Source organism: Rhopalosiphum padi, chromosome 2, assembly GCF_020882245.1.
Source record: "Rhopalosiphum padi isolate XX-2018 chromosome 2, ASM2088224v1, whole genome shotgun sequence".
Lineage (NCBI taxonomy): Eukaryota > Metazoa > Arthropoda > Insecta > Hemiptera > Aphididae > Rhopalosiphum > Rhopalosiphum padi.
The window spans coordinates 30,775,713-30,798,839 of NC_083598.1; the positions used below are offsets into that span (position 1 = coordinate 30,775,713).

The 23,127-nt window shown below is 26.2% G+C and overlaps 2 protein-coding genes across 3 annotated transcripts in view; one reads left to right on the forward strand and one right to left on the reverse strand.

Moving 5' to 3' along the window:
• Nucleotides 1–1,230: 1,230 nt before the first annotated feature.
• Nucleotides 1,231–4,397, reverse strand: LOC132921734 (putative autophagy-related protein 11). Its single transcript, XM_060984912.1, has 7 exons — nt 4,238–4,397; nt 3,999–4,167; nt 3,811–3,913; nt 3,528–3,681; nt 3,318–3,441; nt 3,105–3,251; nt 1,231–1,788 (listed from the first exon to the last, which is right to left on the reverse strand). The coding sequence occupies exons 1-7, from the start codon at nt 4,345–4,347 to the stop codon at nt 1,480–1,482; spliced, it is 1,116 nt and encodes a 371-aa protein (XP_060840895.1). The 5' UTR covers nt 4,348–4,397; the 3' UTR covers nt 1,231–1,479.
• A 10,138-nt stretch (nt 4,398–14,535) lies between these two features.
• Nucleotides 14,536–23,127, forward strand: part of LOC132920480 (TBC1 domain family member 30-like) — a 38,319-nt gene continuing 29,727 nt past the window's right edge. For both annotated transcript variants that reach the window (XM_060982893.1, XM_060982894.1), the window contains exon 1: nt 14,536–15,300. In XM_060982893.1, the coding sequence (XP_060838876.1) occupies nt 15,046–15,300 (255 nt within the window). In that variant the 5' untranslated portion in view covers nt 14,536–15,045. The remainder of the gene's footprint in view (nt 15,301–23,127) is intronic.

Here is a 23,127-nt window from a genome sequence, read left to right on the forward strand (position 1 = left end):
GATTTTGAAGCCAACATGGCTCTACTAGTTTTATTGCATCTACTTTGGCATTAAACTTGAATAGACTTAAACATACCAGTACAAAATACCTTTGTCAAATAATCAAAGCATTTTCATTAATTCAAATATAATTCATATAATTCGTTGTATAGTAGTGACCATTTGTAGTCAAAACCTAAAACTGCTTTCACTATAATCTATTTGACCTTTGCAGAAAATAATATCTAATCTATCCATTTGTAGTGTCTCAAGCAGGTACGTTTAAAACACAAATTCTGTCATAGCCTTTTAAGTGACTAAAATTAACCACTCAATGCCATGAGTTCAATCAATATATGTTTACTTCACTTAAGTTTTTAGAATATATTATATAGTTTATTACATATGTTCATTGTAAAATAATATAGGTTTATAGATTGTGTAATATATACATAGGTAATACAAATAAAATTGTTTTGTTGTTAATTTTTGTGTTTTTGATATTAAATGTTTTAGAATGTTAATATTTTATTCAGAAAATCTAGTGTTTTCGTAGATATTATACTCATTAATAAGTGTCAATTTTTCTCAATAATTAAGAAAATTATTGTATAAATAATTTATCTTCTTCACTGATTAATCCTTCTAATTCTTTATACAGATTTTGGATAAAACCAAAAATATTTTCCTTGGAATTGTTTGTATTAGATTTTATCTAAAAATAAATTTTAGATGTTATTATATTAATGATATAAAATTTAATTTATTTAAATATATTAGTAATTTAAAATAACTATAGTATAAAAATTATAGTGCATTGCTTCAGAATTAAGGAGAAGTACTGTAGTTTATATACACATACACTTATTATGACTTTGACATACACTTACTATAATACCTATGTCCGTTATTTTTTATTATTATTTAAAAATTAAAATTTGAGATTGTTTCGTTAGTTTAAAACATAGAATTTCACGATAACGGTCGTTTAATAAAAAAAACAAAATTTTTATAGAGCAGGAACGGGCAAAGCTTTATTATAAAATAGTAAATACTATTAAATAAAAAGAGGAAAAACTTTTTATTTATCCTTTTTACCTGTATAGATAATTATAGTTGACACGTTTTTAATAAAATAAATATAATATATACAAGTTTATTATTTTATCAGTAAATTAAAGTAATTTTCTGCATAAAAAAATGTGTATTTGAAAATATTAATTTGTCTTGTATTAATTATTAAATCAGCATTTCTACACATACATTTTTAGTTTTAGATTCATAAGCAATATAGTTTTTTTTTTAATTTCAATTTCAATATATCAGATTTTGAATGAGCACCAAATGTATTAGTAATCAACTTATAACTTATACCTATACAGTTTTAAATATTTTAAATATTTACAAGTATTTTGTTGGAGTATACCAATTACAAGTCCCACTGCACTCTACGGGATGCTTTATAGCTATTTATAATATTATATAACTACTGGTTTTATATTAAATTTGGTGTATCGATAATACCTCTCCCAAATGAACCGACGCTTTCTCGTAAATATTTAGCAATGCGTCCTCAGTTTTCCAAATCCGACGATCCAACAACTGGTTGGCAGACCGAATGTCGTACAACTTCACCTGGGCCGCATGCAATTCGTGGTCCACGGATTTCAATTCAGCCTTAGTACCGTCGACTTCGATCGCGTGAATCGTTCTATCCACATGGCATAGTGTATCCTTATCCTTATCAGGCTGCTGTATTCCATGCAAATCTTTAGCATTCATTAGTTCGCTTCCCAAACTCCTAACTTCCTGTTGAGTATTTTAAGGCTATCAATGTATTATATGCTAACGACATAATATATACAAATATTTATTATCTTATTTATTTATTTATATACAATATAATGTAATATAAAACGTATACGAACAGAACAAATATCTTACAAAATTTTAGCTGTGATTAAATGTCTACATAAAGTACATTTCTAGAACTATATTATCTGCATAGCTATAATTATATAAGCTAAAGAAAATTGAAGTAACCAAAAAAATATGTAGTACACTATTAGTTAATATTATAACCAATAGGCAATAAACATGTACATAATAAATGGATAGATAATAATATTATAATAAATGTATTTTTTAATAGTAAAGTATAAAATATAATAAATATTTATAGTTTAACGAAAAACATATTATATTTTACTCGGTGTGGCCTGTAGACTATTAATTCAGATGTTATTTATGTCACGACATTTATTTTATTTCAAAATCCATCAAATAAATCAATAAAATATAATATAATATAATAAATAATAATTATGAATTGCGTAGCTATTTTAAATTCTCGAAAATAATTTAATTTAATGTATAGAGTGATATACCAACAATGCTAATTAGTAATTTTTATCATCTTTTAAGAATTTATTCAATTTTGGATTTTTATAAATCTTAAGTACATTTGATGACTGTATTACTTACAACACAAACATATTTTTTTTCAAATAAAAACCATCCTTTTTTACTGTGAATTTAGTTGTTGTTAACTGGACTCAAAATGTTTAGTTTCTGAATTATTAAACTTAATATACCTTCAAGGATACTAATATTATTCAATTTATTATACTATTATAGTATAAATAATACTTATTACCTAGTTATTACACTCAAAAATGTATTAAAATAATGAAATGTTAATAAAAAAAATATATCACGAGATTTTTTAGACCTATTAACATGGACTATTATGATTATTACATTAAGTTTTAGAACGATCCATCCAAATTTTCGCATGCATCAATAAACATTTAAAAAAAATAATGTTTATTTACTGAAAAAAGGGCAGTTGTCATTAAAAAAATATAATAGTAAATTTAATTTGCAACAGTGACTCACTTCATGACATACAAATCTAAGTACTTAAAAATAATATGGTATTTAAGTGTTAACTAAATATTCCAAAACCTAGAATTTAAATAAAAATAAGGTATAAAAATATGAACATACTTGGTGAAATATCGTATTTTCAAAAATTATTATTGGTACGATTTGGATTTATAATAATAAATAATAATAATAATAATAATATGAAGGCGTACTGACAAATATCCAGCCGAGCTTACATTTTTCTTCTTCGAATAATCACCCACACTTTTTTCATTAATGATTTCTCGGGTCGATTTCAATAATTCTTTAAGTACTTTAGTTTCCTCCTTCAAATCGAAACATTTCTTGTCGTGCATTTCGCTCAGTTTATTACCTATGTCTAACTGTAATGAGTAAAAACATATTTTATTATCAATATCTATATATATATTAATAAATATATTAAGTACCATTTCTTTAAAATCAATGATTTCATTGGTACTTGCTCCCTCCACAGGACATTTAACCATCAGTGATTGTTTTTTCATGTGTACAGAAAAATCTACGCATTGTTTTAACATGTTTTTTATCGGGCTGAAATGACAATGGATAATAATCGTTTAGTACGGTTATCAAGTATTAAAATTACATAGAAAATATATCTAAAATGTATCACTTACATTTGTTCACTTTTAAATTTATTTTCTTCCATTTTTTTCAATGCAATCTCATATTTTTTATCCATGATTACATTTTGTTCTTTTATATTTATGTATTTCTGTTCAAGTACTTTTTCTTGTTTGGTAAATTCATCCAACTTATTTAATCTTCCCACTGATTTGTCAAAAAATATATTTATTTAATTTTACATGGTGTGTTAGAGTTGTTACGTTGACATATTTCATTCGTATTACAAAATACAATAATAATGTTATACAATTCACAATATGTAGGTACACCCACCATATATAGCAGTAATCGATTTATGTTTTCCAGCTTTTTTAATGAACTCGTCATCTTTTTTTTTTAATTTAATTATGCTTGTTTCTACCATAGAGTCGACTTCCTATGTATATTTGTAATTTTAAATTGTAGTTAACACAAAAAAAAAAAATATTGAAATTTCAAAAATTTGAAATAAGGGGTCAAACTTGTTTTAGCTGAGACGTTTCCGCTTTTAATAGTTTTTCTAAATTATTTTTTTCGTTCAAAATCTTCTTTAAATATTCATAATTATCTTTCAATTTGATGTTCAAACGATTAGTTTTACTTTTGAACTTCTCAGCTTTATTTTTAAAATTATTTATTTCATCATTCAACCTGTAGTATTTTACAATAAAATGTTCACAATTTTAATATTATACTAACAACTAACTATATAATTTTAAACCTGGAAATGATTTTTTCTTTAGCACCAAATTGGATTTCAAAAAATGTCTTACCCACTTCATTGATTTTAATTTTATCTTGATTCATTTTGGATTTACTAGACTGAATCATAATAATTGTTAATTGGATTGAAATCTTGAAGCAAATATTTAACGTAGTTAGTATCTTCTACGCTTATCAACTAAATCATTTGATTGACAACCGAATAAAATAAAATCAATAATCTAAATTAAAACTGTAAACATATTGAACATAGGTATTATAAGCATGAGCCAGGTATACAATTTCAAATATTTTACAAATTTATTTTTTTTTATTTTTTTTTTTTTTTAAATTAAATATTATATGAATAATATTAGCTAATTATTAGTTTTTATAATTATACTCAAACATAATTTTATGTTTATTCAATTTGTAACACATACTAGTACATAAGAATTTATAGTACCTATAACATATTGACTAGTGACTACTATATATCGCTGTATTTATATTTTATTATAATCATAATAATATTCATCTCAAAACTGAAACACTGAATAATATTTATAGATTATTCTTTAAATAAAATAAAAGTATTTTCAAAGTTAACCTTAGCAAGTTTGACTTTTCTTATGAAATAAATACTTTTAAGTATTATTTAGATAATTAATATAAAATTGTTATAATAATGCAAATATATTTATAGTATTTTCTTATAAACTATTTTTGTGTGGCTCTGCATCTCACAAGAAAAAAAATATAAAATAATTTTCTATGATTAAAATATGTTAATCTATTAACTGATAAATGATAGAATAGAATATTTTTTTGTATAAATTATAAATAGTTCAGAGATTCACAATTATTTCGTCTACAAATTAGTATAATGTATGTATTTTTTTAATTTTCTTTACTTCCCTGTTTAAAAGTGAATACTGAATATCAATAATTTTTAATATTGTGATTTATAATACCGTGTATAGATTGAATGAGCTTAGCGTATACTTATAAAGTAAGGCCCAAGGCTCGTTAAGGGTTTACCATTGTTTTTGCCACCTTATATTATATCATATTATTCATATTATACGTATAACAATGCCTCGGGTCTAAACTACAGACTACGAATTTCTTATAATGCTTATCTATATATTATTTAAATAATTTTATAGACATATTGAACGAAACGAGAGATTCAGCACACACATATTTTTTACTCACAAAACTCGAAACTATTTCTGAAAAAAAATTATCCTTGCAAGCCATCAACAACTTCTTGGGGTTTTAGGACTGAAACAACTAGATCGCTACGTAACAAGTGAAAAACTTTTGTGTCGCAGCAAAACAATTCCAAATGAATCATCATTTATAATATTCAGAAATGATTTTACGACGTACATTCATATTGTTTTGTCGTACGCTGCATAAATATACACAGTTTATCGTGTACCCACATAATATTAGTTGTACAAAATTATATATAATATTATTATAAAGTTTATAGACATATTAAACGAACATTGCACACGCAAGTTTTTCACGACGATGATTTTCCACGTGTGTTGCTCCACGAATACAATATTATAACGGAACCGTTAAAATTCAGACGAAATTGAGCTTAATTAAAACAACACAACATGCTGGGTTTCGTGTTGCGTAAATGGATATCAAATGATCAATGATCGAGAACTTCTCAGTATTATATTATGTGTTATTACACCAGGCCGAGATGATATTCAGATGTTCGCATATTATTTATAATAAATTATTACCTATATTATATTAAATACTTAAACACGACATTATTATTTCGTTAAATAATGACACGATCGTAAGGTTCTAAAGTTGATATAATATAGTGAACACGAGTGAATCATCGATATACATATACCGAAACTATCATAAATAATATTATATACTTTGCGGTCCATACAATATTATTCTGAAAATTTCAATTCGCCAGTACTACGTCGATTTCATCAATATTAAACCAGCAATGGTCAAAATATTTGCTACTCCATATTATTATTTTGTTTGAAATCGTTTTAATCCCGATAAATTATTGCTCGCCAAATTTTAATATTAAATAATATAATATGTTGAAAAAAAATAATAATTTATTTTAGCTACAATTTGTCTAGTTATAATACTCTATTAATATTTCTGAGGTCCGAAATCATTTACCGCTAAAAAATAATTTCAAATGACGTTCGTATACTCAGTCTGCTGCAATGATACCCCTTAAGAGCAAACCTGTGATCTGACATAATTGTATACGAAAATAATGAAATAACGCAATTAGTGAAAGATTGTAATAAATTGCGTATCCAAACCTAATAATAATATTATGATTATTGATGAGTATAATATATATATATATATATATGTCTTATATTTTATTGAACACAAGTTAGAAACGAATCTAAGTTAAAGATCTGAAGATGTCCATTTATATAAAATGTATTGCAGGCTGCAGCACTCAAATATATTTGATTTCTCAAGTGTAACGACGCCTTCTTAATTTCCTAACACTCATACCTGCGCTGGAACTTCAATCGTTAAATTTTAATTAACGACACGGAGCCTTGGCCTATAGATGATGCGATGTCTTTATTATTGAACGAATTACCCCGTAATAATATATTTGAATTACCTCTATCTATTTTTGTATCATTACTTCAATTATAAACTCATACTAAACTAAAATTAATTATAATCATAACATAATATATAAAATCAGTAAATTATGAGTATGTTACAATGTCTTCTTCCAAAGCTGCATAAGTAGTATTCGTCGAGCTCCAGAATTCACTATTTCCCATACATATCCTTATCCAGTAGGTACTGAGACTTCTTTCAAACTTGGTCTACAAGTCTTGTTGTACCTCGGTTTTCGTGGTAATCTGTGTATTATCATTAAGACCACTTTCCTAGACCCTAGTAATATGTTCCAAGTTATCATAGTAATATTGCCACCAGTACCCATCACAGATGTTGAGATGATGTTATATTACATACACAGGTAGGTACATGCCAAGCCGTAGATATACCCAGCGAATGTTCAATTTAAAAATTTTCAAATATTTAATTCAACTAAATAAATTCATTTTAGTAAAAAATAAAATACAATCTTAAATTTAGCAATACTTGAGTAAATGTGTTTATAATTTTGGAATAATTTGAGCCTTTTATTTGTATTTTACTATATTATAAAAATTACAGCTCATTCTAGAACCTAGTATATCTTCCTATATTATTTTAATTGAAATGGAACAGACACCTAAAAGCCACGCGTATATGTGGCTCCATCTTTTGCACACGAGAATCATCGCGTACGATTGAACGGATTAACTGATGTCCACCAGACTGTGTAGATGAAATAGTTGTAAATTTCATTTCTAAAGTGACACTGGTAATATTCATTGAGAATAAAATGATTTGAATATTTTTTATTTTTTCAATATATTTATGTCAATATTTTTCTTTGTTCAAAAAAGGAAACAGTTAAATAATTTTCACACAAATATGAGTTTTTGCATAGAGTATAATAACCTAACCTTATATTATATATTATATCATTATAGGATATATTATGTTTTATTTTAAACTTTCAATTTTACTCAAAAATTGCCATTAGTGACAGAAAAAAAAACATAATTTCAACGGCATATCATTTTATAATACACAATACATATACCTACTCATTATAAACATTATAAATAATATAATAGTCCGCTGGCTGAGTGACCTTAAATGGTTTAACTGAGTTTTAATAATTCAGCCAAATTAATACTTTTCCTTCATCGCGAAAAAAATTTACCAAAGTCTACAGCAGTTAGAATCACAAAACACTACCATACACTACATATTTTTTCATAAACCTTGATATTTTTTTCGTATAAGTCAGTAAATAGGTATACATAAAATTACCGTAAATTATATATATCAGAGATGGGCAACTGAAAGTTATTAGACGGCCAATTTTTAGAAAATTAAAGTTTAGCGGACCAGAGTATAGAGCAAAACAAAAAAGGTCATTCAAAATATGCATTTTAATTTATCATAGACGTAGTATAGTATAGACGATTGACTTTGAAATTGTATGATGTAATTTGAAAATGTAGCACGGGCCAGATAAAAAAGGTTTGCGGGCCGCCAATTGCCCACCCCTGATATATATATATATATGTGTATTATGTATATACTATTTATTTATAATGACGCGTAACGTGTATAACGAATAAAAATAATTTAATATTATTATTACTACTTTTTGTTTTTTTGGTACTTTTCAACTACCTACCTAATTAAAATTTAATAAGCACCCTTTGATGGGTATACAAGATGATTTTTTAAGCATGCTCACCCCATTATTAAATTATGTATATATTAAAATTCTGATTTTTACATAGTTTCAAGTTGTTAAAAAACAACGTTTTTATTAAAAAAATTATATTTTTAAATATTTTTATCCTTATATTTTTTTAAGTTTTTTATTTTTTTTTTAATGACAACATAGAGTTTTAATTTAAAATATTTTTCTGGGTATTTTGATATATAAAAATCGAATTTAGGGTGAGTATAGTTTATGAGTTATAAGCATTTAAAGTTTATACAAGGGGTACGTGGTGACCCCACAAAATGTTTGTCCACTACTCAGCTTGTCAAAAACTTTAAATACGTATAACTCATAAACTACTCGCTCTAAATTAGATTTTTATGTATCAAAATACTCAGAAAAATATTCTGCTTTGGAATATAAAAATAAAACTATGTTGTTATTCAAAAAAATATAAGGATAAAAATATTTAAAAATATAATTTTTTAATAAAAACGTTGTTTTAACAACTTGAAACTATGTAAAAATCAGAATTTGAATATATGCATAATTTAAACATAAAAATGGGGTAAGCATGCTTAAAAAATCACCTTGTATACAACTACATAAGTTTATGGAATTAACATGATCTTAAAAAACTTATTAACTTTAAATTTCAAATCACATGTATATATTTAATAGATAATAACTTACTATTATCAGTATTATCTAATCTATATTTTATTTATAATCAACATAATTTTATTGATATTCACGTTGCATGGCCATGTGTAAAGTGAGTAATAAACATATCTAAAAGTACCTATATAATAAAATTAGTCACGAAAATGTATTTTAAATATTGTAGTTACACTGTTTAAAATTAATACAACAATTACCAATTAGGATTGGATTGTTTTAAATTTTCCGAATATTCAATTAATCCATAACCGTATACATTGTTTGAAAAATCAATTATAAACGAATAATTATCTTAAACGAAATCAACGTTAATAATAAAACGATTCATTACTGGTTTTAAATGAATGAATTGTTGATAATAATAACTTTTTATTATGAAATGCCATGATTTTTATTTAACAAAAAGTGTTGTAAACTATACAATTATTAAATATGTTTGTAATTATTATTATTTTTATTATCATGGTTATATTGATTTGTATACATTTTTAAATATTAGCAATTTTAATAATTACAAATAATATGTTGTTTTTTTTTCTTAAACACATTGTGAGTTAAACGAATTTACATAATTTACATATTTTTATGTACAAATTGAATCATTAAAGTATTATTAATTAACAAGTATTTTTAAAAACCAGCGTCTTGTTTTTCTGGCAGATTACCATTTTCTGGGAGTGAAGTTATTCAGAAATAAAGTAGAATACACCACTAAGTTTGCAGACTTGTTTCGCAGAAATGACACGCACATTTACCAAAATAGTTTGAAGAAACTTGTGCCAGGTTATCCTATATTTCAAGAACAATAGAAATTATACTACAAACAATTACTTAGTACATAGATTACCATATAATCATGTACTAAAGTGAATCCAATGTGTTTTCCATTGTAATAAATATGATTTCTTCTGATTTTTTCAAAACTTACTTTTTTGGAAATTCTTCGTAATAATTTCGATAGTTGTTAAATTAACAACTAATATTTATTATAACTTTATCATTAATATTACGATTATTTTCGACTGTAAGGTAGTCAATATATTATTTAATTCAAAATTGCTTATAAAATTAGAAATACAATAATTGTCAAATCACCAAACCCAATTTATAATAATAATAATAATAATATGAAGTATCTATTCGAAAGTACATATGTATGTCAAGTTAAAATTATGTTAGTATAATATTTATTATGTGCGTCAAATTTAAGTTTAAATTTTCAATAAATTAATTAGGTGTAGTACCTAATGTTTCAAATCTACTGACAATCAATGTATAATATGGTTTAATATATAGTATACTATGTGAATATATAATTCAGTTCACTCAACATACTAATTACTATTACTAATGTTGTAAACGCGCAAATGCCAATAATAAATTCTAATAAATACAATTAAATGCAAAGTTGATAAGTTCTAAAAGTGCATTATAAAGTATTATAAAGTACAGTACCGAGCGGATCGACACCGTACGTAAAATACATGTTAATTGTTTCATTAAATACGATTATACTAAGTTATGTATAGCAGTAGTATGACAATTACCGGATTGTCGAGAAGTTTTCGAATCGTTCCGCTCGAGGAGCATTATCTTTTTACAAATTGAGCATGTCGTAGTCGTACAGCAAGGGAATTAGCAAGCGTACCTATATAATAGGTATGTGTTATAAACAGCTACAACTTCCTACTGATATTATATGATTAGTTATTTGTTAAAAATAATTAATATGGAATTAAATATTATTTAAAAAACCTGTCACGAGAAACAAAAAATTGTTTGTTCGTAGTGAATGTGTGTTTATAGAGCAAAATAGTTTTGATTAAGTAGCTATAATAATTATAGGTCAGTACTATAAAAATTAAATAGTAAAAAGAAAAATATATTTTTTATTAATGTTTCTAATAATTAGCTAAAAAATATATTACACGTATAATGATATATTAATAATATTTACGCAAATAAATTCGAATATCATGTCTAGGTATTTTTAATTTTTAACAAATTCTAATGTTATACAATAATGCACATCTTGTAAGATTAATAAGTATTATTCCTTATATTATTTATCTAATCAAATAAATAAAAAAAACAATAACCTTTATGAATGTCTACGCCCATATTATGTAGACTTGATGAGTACAATTTTTATCATAAAATCATGAATATTTAAATAATTGTTTACGAATAAAATTGGTACGTCTAATGGGTTATTCGTACCAGACAACCATATGACATATAGATAAATAATTTGTCATAAAACTATTTTGGTGTATGTGACTCGAGTCTCGAATCCCTTTTAAGAAATACGCCAATTCGTGTGTTTTCCCAGAGGCGCCGTTGGGATCTTAAACTGCACACGTAAACACGTAATATATTATTATGGCTGAAGAATACTGAAGACGACATTTACCTAAACCACACGAGTACACAACGCTAATCCAACCGACCGCCGTTTACCGACTATAACACACTATACACACACAAACCGATTATAGATTTATCCTTTATTTATAAGTTTATTACCTTCGTATAATATAACCACCCATTAAATTACCTACTACGACAAGGGTTATATATTATGCAATATAAGTAAAACAGCTACTTTTGACACCTCCGCGTTTTCCCATTAAAATGTGTATACAACCGCGTTCAAAATAATTGTGTGACAATAATTATTACTGCGTTGTCGCATAGTTATTATGTAATAGCAGTATATTATAATATATACCAATTTTGGTTTGTTTTAAAACCGATCAATTAATGCGTTTGTGTATATACAGTATACATACACCTACACACACACACACACACACACACACACACACACACACACACACACACACACACACACACACACACACACACACACACATAATATTTATACTTACACATATTATATTACGTGTTTAGGTAGGTGCGGTACTCGTGTATTACAATAATACGGTGTGATGATGTTATGCGACCTGATTTCGCACCTACTGTAACGCGCATTAACCCAAATAATGACAATAATATATCGCTTTTTCATAAATCGTACACTGCATTCGGATTTCATAATGTATGTATATTAGTATATTATAGTTAAGTACATATATTGTATTGGTGGTCACAAATGCGATCCGAAATCGGAACGTTTTTATAATAATAATATTATAATACGATATACGACGCAACCAAAACCGCCTATCAAGCTTATAAAATATGTTATGTTTAATTTATATTTTATTTCTCGATAAAAACCGCTCGTACTTATTTATACATACGAGTGTCGCGATAACAATATACGTTATCAAAGAAAATATGCAAATTGGGTCGTTTCAATTGAATCGCGTACACGACGTACGCGTCCGGTCCCGCGACTCTGAGTGCTGCGAGCCGATAACACGAACGCGATTTAAATATTACTATACCATTTGCTCACATAAAAAGTACTCAAGACGCGGACGGTATTGACAAAATTTCGAGAAAAAAAAATTACAACCCGCAAAGGACGGTTCAAGTATATTAGGTATTTGAAATACGTTTTCGATGTGATTTACTGGTATAGCTTGTCTGTATAGTGTATGTGTACCATAATATTATCTATTACATGGTATAATATAGGTAACATCGTGGTTGTTGCGCGACCATAATATCATATATATAATGTAAATATGGAAATAAAACATTTGGAGCTACAGCTGAAAACAATGGAAACGATTCCGTGAACACAGCCGCCACGCGAAGACTACAACAGCCGACTGTACCAATAACGTTTATGTCGTTTTATAACATTATTATTTTTGATGACATGAAATGCATTCGTAAAACAATATTCTGGGGAAAAATTGTTTCCTATATCAAAATCACGATTGAATCATAATAGTATTTCATACAAACATACGTGCATAAAATATAAAACACTAGTTGAACATTTTAACTTTTCATTGAAAATATATAAATATTTCTGCACGAAGACAGAAGAATAGTACCTATAAATAAATAGCTTTAGTAAAAATATAAAAAAAGCTTGTAGCATAATAGTATATTTACTGTTGTTCACAACACTCGTGGATTTTTTTATGTACAATTTCACCGGTATAGTAAATTTACTAAGAAAAAAACAATTTGAATGAATTTAATTTTTATTTAGAATTATAAAACTATGATTAGATAGATGAAAAAATGATCTTATATTAATAAGATATTAATAGACAATAGTAACAAATTATAAACTATATACAGATAACATGATAAAATTGCATGTTTATTCAATAACCGTAATGAATTTAACCACTGACACTGCACAGATACTCGTAAATATATGATAATATGTCAAGTTGACATTCTCAACACATATAAAAGATATTGTTACGTTATAATTGTTTTTATCAATTATACAATTTTATTTCTACTATGTTTATTGATAATTGTATAATATTATTTTACTAATTGTAGGCAAGTATATATTACCTATAGGTATTGAAAATTTGATTAAGTTTACCGGTAAAATGCGGATTAGTAACGTTTGCCCAGTCCAACAGAGTACAATGTATTATATGCGTAGGCGATTTTCGTTTAAATACAAATATATGCACATAAGTAGTAATATCCAGGGTAATTCATCTATCATGTGAACTTGCCTATAATTTCTATTGTAAAAATTATAATATATCTGAATATTAAAAATAAAAATGTGATTTTTTGATATACTTTAAGACTATAGTTTAAAATTCTTGACATTTTTTCGTAATATTTAATAAATGTTTTGTTAAACTTTTATAATTTAAATTAGTATTTTTTTTTTTTCATTAGCACATAACTTTTTTGAAAATCAAAAACAAAATCTGAACGAGTAGATTTTTTAATAGGTACAATAAGTACATATATTATAAATGTTTGTAAAATCATTTTTAAGAACTATTATCTTTAACATAAACATTTAAATAACTCAAAAACTACCAGTTTGAATTTTGAATCAAGTATATACATGTTACAGTAAAATAGAGGGGGGTTATCATTTTAAAAACAGAATATTATCAAGAAATCAAGAAATCTCTTAGTAAGTATAAACAATTTCAAGAATTTTAAAATATAGTTTTGAAGTATGTTAAAGATTTACATTGAGAATTTGAATACATTTATTATTTAAGGAAAAATGAGGGTGAACGTAATTATTATTGACGAATCACTCTGTATAACATTACATTGTTCCAAAGAGCTTTGACTCCCTCCCATGCACGTTGACACACGAAAATTGCCCATATGGGTACCTGTCTACCACCATTATTATACTGACCCCGCTGTGCAATGGTTCGCACGCGTTGTATATGTTTCGCGTGCCAGTTATTGTTTGTACAGCGTGCTGCACCGGGTCGGCAGCGGGCTCGTGTGTGCGTAAAAATAAATTAATAACAACGAATATAATATGATGATATGTAACAAAACCCATCTCCATCGGTGCATTTGAACAAACATTACAGCGCGCTTGCGTATGCGCGCGCACTCACAGACGTCGAAGTCAACGCGCGTTAAACACACAGTACTTATCGTAACGGTGGTTCGACGCGTACATCATATTAATATCATAATAGTATTATTAGTATTATCATCTTATTATTATAATATCATAAAACGGCCAAAACTGTTATTATATTAAAATAATTACCTCGCGCGATTGAATAATACCATGCTGGTACCCGGTGAATTTCCTACGTTTACCCGCGGGTCACCGACTCCGTCACCGCCGCAGTCGTTCGAGCGATGACGACCCCGAACACCCATCACGTGACCCAGCCGTTAGCTGACATATCGGATTCGACGCGACGATGACCGCGACCAGATACTTTACGGTGGACTCGGTGGTCCAACAGGTACAGCCGGCAGCCTCCACCGCAACCACCGCAACCCCCACAACGACTGCAAACCCCAACACCGTGATTCCGAGCCTCGGACGCGATGGTATCGTGGAGGTCGTGGCTGGTTATAACCGCGATCGTAATCAAACCACCACTACAGCTGTGTCGTCATCTCCGCTCCAGCCCACCGCAGACCTTCTACCGACGTCCGTTGCTCACCTACCTGTAAGTAGATCCAAGTTGAATATTATATTATGTACCCTGTATGTTGGCCAGTCTAACCTTAAGTCGATAAAAAAAACGTGCCACACAACTTTACACATTAATCACTAAACCTGTGTTATCCGACATGTTAACCGAAAACACTATGTTACCTACACATTACTGTGTGATATGTTATCATTATTAAATACAAACGAAGGGACAACAGTGAAATTTATAGATTTCTCAATTTATTGATTTATAATGTAATATTATGTACTTTATAATAATGTTTATAATAAAATGATGACACTTTTATTATACCTTTGGTGCGGTGTCCGAGCATATTTTTTACCATCTTTTAATCACCGACTTACCACGCAAAAGGCACCAGCTGATTCAATAAATAAAATATTACTAAGCTAATAGCCAATAAGTATATCATAGTATATATTTTTTATATATTGTATGATATTATAATTATGTCAAGCACGCCACTGGCAGTCGATGAATGTATTATAACAAAACGTGTGCCTCTTTTTACCATTTTTACCACGATAATTCTTAATAAACGTAAGTATAACATATCGTGAATAATGACTCGATCAGTGCCAATGAAAATTAGAATAAAATTATATTTTCGAGTAACAGAAAAACTGAATATTACTAAAAATAATAAACATGTCAAATAAAATGTACAAATAAATAGGAGATGGACGAAATGATCTTGATTTATCATATATGATACAGCTTATAAGCAGTGCACGATATCAATACAAATAAATATCTTAACATTTTTAATTATTATACGAGTAGCATTAGGTACCGTTACTATAATAAATAGTTATAGAATCATAGTTACTATATTTAATATATAAATGTATAATATCGTTAATATTGTTGTTATCCGAAATCATAATACAAAAATAACCTTTGTTTTATGAATGTTTAAAGTTTGATCAATTTTAGGTTATAGGTTTACCAAATTAATGCGACCATATCGTATCTTTCAACAAAATTGTTGTTATTACTTTTTCAGTTTTACCGTTTCAATACAAGGTTTACTTACTCGTATATAATATAATTATTATTTTATTATCGATCAATTTTTCATTACCCAAAAACCCGTAGGGCAACGCATATACCGAAATTTGTCTCAGGACGAGAACACGTGTTATTCGGATTGCCTGCTACTCGAATATAATATTATAGTTGTGCATATTTCTCTGTGTATCGTTATGAGAAAAACGTCAATAATAATAATACGTACGGTACTATAATAACTATAAATTCCACAATATTGTGTCTGAGTATACATACAGTACGTAATATTATGTTTAGTTTTAGTACTTGAATATGGTGAAATGTGCAACAGCACAATGCAATGAAAGGGAAACGAGTTTTAGATTTTATTGTTCAATAATTTTTTTTAAATATAAATTTTCCACGAAATGTATTATTCATTCGTCATTTATTTAATATTAAATATTATTTGTCGAATATTTAAATAATATAACCAGAGAAACTATATTCGCTCAACTTTTCTAAAATACGCCACGCTCCAACCTCCTCAAAGGATAGATCGCAAACTTCTCAAATCTAATAACATGTAAACTTATATTTGCATTTTTTCTGTTTCTCCTATCTACCCTCGATACTGTTTAATTATTTAAGTGCAGCCATTCCCACTGACAAAATTAATTTACTCGACCATTTCTCGTTGATTTATTATTTTTTTTTAATGACATTTTCTAAGTGTAATAACAGTATATGCAAGATATCAAATAAAAGTTGTTACAATGTTATCATTTTACTTTATGCAAATTTTTATAACATATATTATATCAAAACTACGACCCAAATACGTTTTATTCGATAGCACATGCAAAACATATAATTGTGAACATTAAAATATGATATGCCTTACAAACGGCCATATTATAAAAAAATAATCATAGTTTACGATCCAAACATGTTTACAAATTATTATTCTTCGGCGGACGCTTGCTACTTAATCATTTATAGACGCTAATAGAATGTTTTGGTAAAATAAATAAATTAAGTATCTACGGTGAATATTAAAAATTAAAAAAAAAACCGTTATCCGTAAGCAACCAATAAATATTTAATTATTTAGTTTTTTTAAATATTATGTATTTACATGAGCTATCTAAAATCATAATAATGTTACAGAGACTAAATAAAATATAATGGTGTAATAACTAATAAAAGAGTAATAAATTCCATAGGTGCAAGCCATATGTTGTGTACCTAATCTTCTTCGTATGTATTTTAGTAATTTTAGTGTTTATAAATACTTGAACTTTTAAAATAATTGTATATACTTACATGCTCCCATACCTGTTAAAAAAAATGTGACTGTTGACTGGAATGTATGTAATTTTTACATCATAAAAACAATGATTTTACATGATATAAAATATGTTTTATATTATGTATAATGTAAATTATTATACATTTTTTTTTGTGGTTTAATAATTTATACAAGTGTACCCCGTGTGAATGGTTAAAGGTTCTTGTTTACGACTTTCTGTAGCAATAAAACTAAAAATGAAGTAAAATACTAAAATTGTCATTATAATTATATTATCAACAATTGTAAATCTTCTATAAATTTAAACAACTGTACAAACAATGTAGGTAATTAGTTTTAAGTAAAACAACTAAAATTAAAAATAAAACACGACGTAAGATTATAATATTATAACTTCTGCGACTGACGTATAAACTGACATTTTTATGTTCGTCCCAAAAATAATGAAATAAAACAGTTATTATAGTAAATACGTGTGATAAAAATGATCAGATTGTTTTAATAACAATATTGTTAAATTTATAAAATTCCCAATGCAATGTTTATAATAAATAATAATATAAATTATATATTTTATTAATTATACAGTGAATCCATATTCCATAACAAATAACAATAATTGTAACCGGAAAAAAATAATAAGCGTTTAACAGGTAAGTAAATAACCCTAAAAGCAACAACATTTTTCTTTTGATAAACAAAGTCGAAAATATTTTCTCTTTATATTATATTCATTATTCATAATTGAAATGAAAAACTTTTATTTCAAACAGTATTATTATTTCACTTCTAGCGCTTTTTTCTCCTTCCATCAATGTATACATTATATTTTTACGATGTCAAAGAGAAGAGTTTTCATCTCACAAACTGTATTTTCTTATTTTGATGTTTCAAATAATTGTTGACGAAATATGAACCAAGACCAGCCGTCTTAGTGTCCCGACGTGACATTAATCAATTTCGACTATTAAGCTGTAAGTTCAGCGCTATTTTAGTCTCTGGCCGAGTTTCTCAGCTACCACAGTGTTCATAGATAATATATAAATATATTTTGCGATTTTGCAATCAATTTAATTTTTGCTTCATAACTTTAAATAAATGAAAAGGTATACTATACAAATAATATGGAATATTATTATGTTAAAATAATTATATATAATGTATCTTTCAATTAATATTATGAAAATCGTACTTACCTATGAATTTTGTTTCGATATTAACAAAACATAATATTACGGACCAAAAACTCGATGACATTACGAATTGATATTGTGTTTTGTAATTGTAAACAATATCTAATGTCCATGCACGAGGGCTGCAATAGTATGACTGACTTTGAGTCATGACAATATAATAATTTAATAAACTATAAACCGGACACTTAATGTAATGACCATAACAGTAATTTATTTTTATTTCATAATGTCGACAGTCATGTTATTGCCTATAAATCCACCAGTTTTCTGACCGTTTATCGTATTATAAAATACAGAAAGCACGGTCGAAGTCGGTGATAACTGATAATAATGTCTGATAATAATATTAATATATATATATTAATATAATGCCTTAACTGTCCCGGGGATCATGTAAATTTCAGTCCACGTTTTATTACTTGGTAAAAATTAGTAACAATCATAAAAAAACAAGGGATAAAATGTCCTTAATAAAACATACCTTGAAAACAATTGAATATATTTATGATATTATTGTAATATTTTATATTTCTACAATCCTCCATACAAAAGGTTCACAAAATATCTTCTTCTGACATTATAATAACACGGCTAAACAGGTATTGTTTTTGTTTATCAAAATATTTGAACCTTTATAAACCTTACTCGTTCACAGTAAACACGTCAATTTCAAATAATAGTAAGTAGCCCATATATCATGTTTAATGCCATACATGACTATCTACTATTCAGGCTTACCTACCTTTTGTTTTTATGTATACAAATCTGAAGGGTCGTACATCATTTCCAAACGAACTATTATTATAGGTACGAGTTTTCAGTACTTAAAACGTTAAAATAAATATCAATTTAATTGTGTTTTAAACGTTTGACTCTCTGTACCCATTCATATGCATTGATAACTTCAATCCAAAAATAGATTTGTATTATTATTATAAATTCCAACATTAAAAGAAATAATGATTCATATAACATTACAAGTTAGTAGTTACAACTAAGAATCAAAGGGAAATAGAATCAGGAAATATCAATTAAAACCATAATTAATAAGATTTTTCTACAAATTTCATATAATAGCTTCTTTGGAGTACCAATTTGGTCGAACAAAAAATAATTACTTCTGTATATTATTATATTGGAGATTATTGAAGATTGACTCGAGTCGACTAGCAATAGAAATAATATCAAATCATTTCTACCTTCAATCGCTATCTATAATCTATATATTACGACTTAAATACAGAAAATTATAAATCAATATATTTTATGTTTATAATATAGTTTAATGTATATAAAATATATATGTTTATCTGTAATTGTTGTCAAAGAAGAAATTTCAAACGAAAAATGTTTAAAAAAAATTACAACAGTTTTATAGTAACTCAATTACTGTTTTATCCTACATTTTAAATTACCTTTGGTTAAATTTTACTAATAATTTATTTAAACAAGTACTACAATTATTGTTAAACGATGATAATGAATTAAGGATAGTTGATTATTTATAAATAAGCATTTTGATTTTTGTTAAGTATTTCAAATAGTAGTTATAACGAAATAAAACTAAGAAAAATCTACAATTTATTATAAGCATTATAATTAATGTTCATATTCTTTTCTTTGTACAAAGAGAAGAACATATCTTACAGAATATAATAGATATTAATGAATAAAAAATACAAAAGATATATAATAATATGAGTTGGTAAATAATTGTAACCTTCCGATAAGCTAAAAGCTTGTGCTGAAGGGTATTTTTTAAAGTATTCACAAAAACACTAAGTATACAAAAAAATAATAATGAATAGTCATCAAGTTTATACAATCTCAATTTCATTTAAATTTACTAGTTTTAAATACAGCTTAAAATGTCTTAAATTTTGAAAGCTAAATATATTCATTTTATGAATCCTACACCCACGTGTATTGCCACAGAAGTATAATTTTTTGAATCAAAATTTTTAAAAAATGCAGGAATTTTTATGTTAATAACTTGTTTGTATCTAGTACACTATTCATTGTTGACTGTAATATATAGTCATGTCTGTATTTATAAAAATAAATTATGACATTTTTAAAATATAAAGCTTTGATATATACACGTATTTAATTCGCGGTATACATATTATTCATTATTGATATATTTTGGTTTATTTAACAAGAATTTAATTAGGCTATTTACAGTAAATTTAAAAAAAACTGTATGTGAGTCATAGTCTGACCCTATACAATTATTCCTTAATTTAATATTATTGATTGAACAAGCAATATGTAAATTAGTCTTTTTATTTGTATATTCAACATATTTTTAACATCATTAAAGATATAAAGGAATATTATGTATTGTATTGGTTAAAGAATTTATATAATGATCTCATTTATGTTTATTATCTAGTGTTATACCAAGATATTTAATTTTATTTACAGAAAGCATAGTAGTATAAATAGTATAATATTATTATTGGCTAAATTAGATATAATAATATGATTGCTTGATGAACTAACGAGTATTATTTATTTTGGATTAATATTTGCAAGATTTATCTTAAAATAAATACATTTTGATTTATCTAGATTCTAGAATATATTTATAAACAAGCCTTAATTTTATTTTTAATTATATTTGAGTTCAAAAATGGTAAATCAACTTATTCGTCTCAAATCAAAATAGAAGTAGGTATCATAAGTATTATAGCAAATAGTATTTGCATTTATGTTTAGATTCACCAAACCATTTATATTTATATACTCTTATAATACAAATAATAGATCTCAAACCATACCTTGAGGTACATTTAATTGTACCTTTAATGGTGTACTTAAAAAATTATTAACCCTAACTACTTGTATTATATTTGTTGGATATAAATTTAATAATTTATGTATTTTTCCTTTCAAACCGCAATAATTTAATTTTTTAGAAGTATTCCATGATTTATATAATCAAAGGCTTTTTTTACATCTAAGAATATACTTAGAACTTTATTACTGCTATCTAGGTTCGTATAAATACATTTATTAATAGAAAATAAAGTATCATCAATATATCTGTCTGTTATAAAGTCAAATTGGTTGGTTTTTAGAAAAAAAATGAATACCATTTAAAAACTGCATTATTCTATATACAAGGCATTTTACGAATATTTTAGATAGCGATAAGTATAAGGCTATTGGTTGATATTTACTACAATTTTTGGAGTCGTTCGTATCTTTTAAAGCAACGATTTTTCAACCACGGAGTTTTTTTTTTAAGCAGTATTTTCTCGCGGCGTCACAAGAAATATTTAATATTAAGTTTTATTTACCTCTGTTCTGTGGAGTATATTACACATGATATGTATGTAGGAGTAAGAATAATAAAATATTTATTAATAAAAAAAAACAATAGTATAAAAAGAACTGGATAAAAATATATTATTTATCATTTATTACCTGTAACGGGAATGCGCATTATCTAAAATTCGACTGTTATATTTTGTTATCCAGATTTTGATATTGCAGAAGTACGAATATTCGAGTTGACGGAGTCTAGTTGAAATATATTATATACTCGTTGTTTTAAATAAAGATCAATAATTTTTTTTTATTAATTTTTTATGGTAAAACGAACAAAGCCGTTGAGAAATAATTGCGGAGCCATAAAGGCTTCGCCGAGCACAGTTTGGAAATCGCTATTTTAAAGCATGACGGGTAAGTACCCAAGGAGATTAAGAGATTAAATAATTTTGTCAATAGATACGATATAGTACTTGCTGTTTATATTTTAAATTATTTTTAAGAAATAAAAAAAAAAATTAATTAAATTAAAATCAATATGGTTCAAATCGTTCCTTTAGCTAAATAGTAAATTAAATACAAACTTTCCTCCTTATACTTTTGACTTTTAAATAAATTAAGGATAACTACATCTCACAGCTGCTTCATCCAAAAACCAAGCATTTTTTGAAAAAATGATATTTATAGTCACTAGTTTAATTACAATACTACTAAGAAGGATAGTTTAGTTAAGTACCTACGTCTTTTCTTTGATGAAACCCTTACCTAGAAAATGCATATGAATAAAACTCATACAAAGCTTTATAAATATGAGAATTTTTTATTCCTTAGTAAACTTTGAATTATCAATTACTATTCAATATATGCATATCGAATAATTCTAACGTTAATTACTACGCATGTATAGTATAATTATAGGCACCAGTCTTATCTAAAAATCAAAATTAATCTAAAGTTAAAAAATTACGTTTCAAAAATTCATTGTTACAAGTGTCTTATAATAAATTATAGCATTTAATAAATAGTTTATTAAAAAAAAAAAAA

Coding starts and splice junctions, on each gene's coding strand:
- LOC132921734 (XM_060984912.1), bottom strand. CDS start 4,347: ATGATTCAGTCTAGTAAATCCAAAATGAATCAAGATAAAATTAAAATC. Junction 4,168..4,237: donor AAAGAAAAAATCATTTCCAG/GTTTAAAATTAT, acceptor AAAATACTACAG/GTTGAATGATGAAATAAATA. Junction 1,789..3,104: donor ATTATTCGAAGAAGAAAAAT/GTAAGCTCGGCT, acceptor AATACTCAACAG/GAAGTTAGGAGTTTGGGAAG.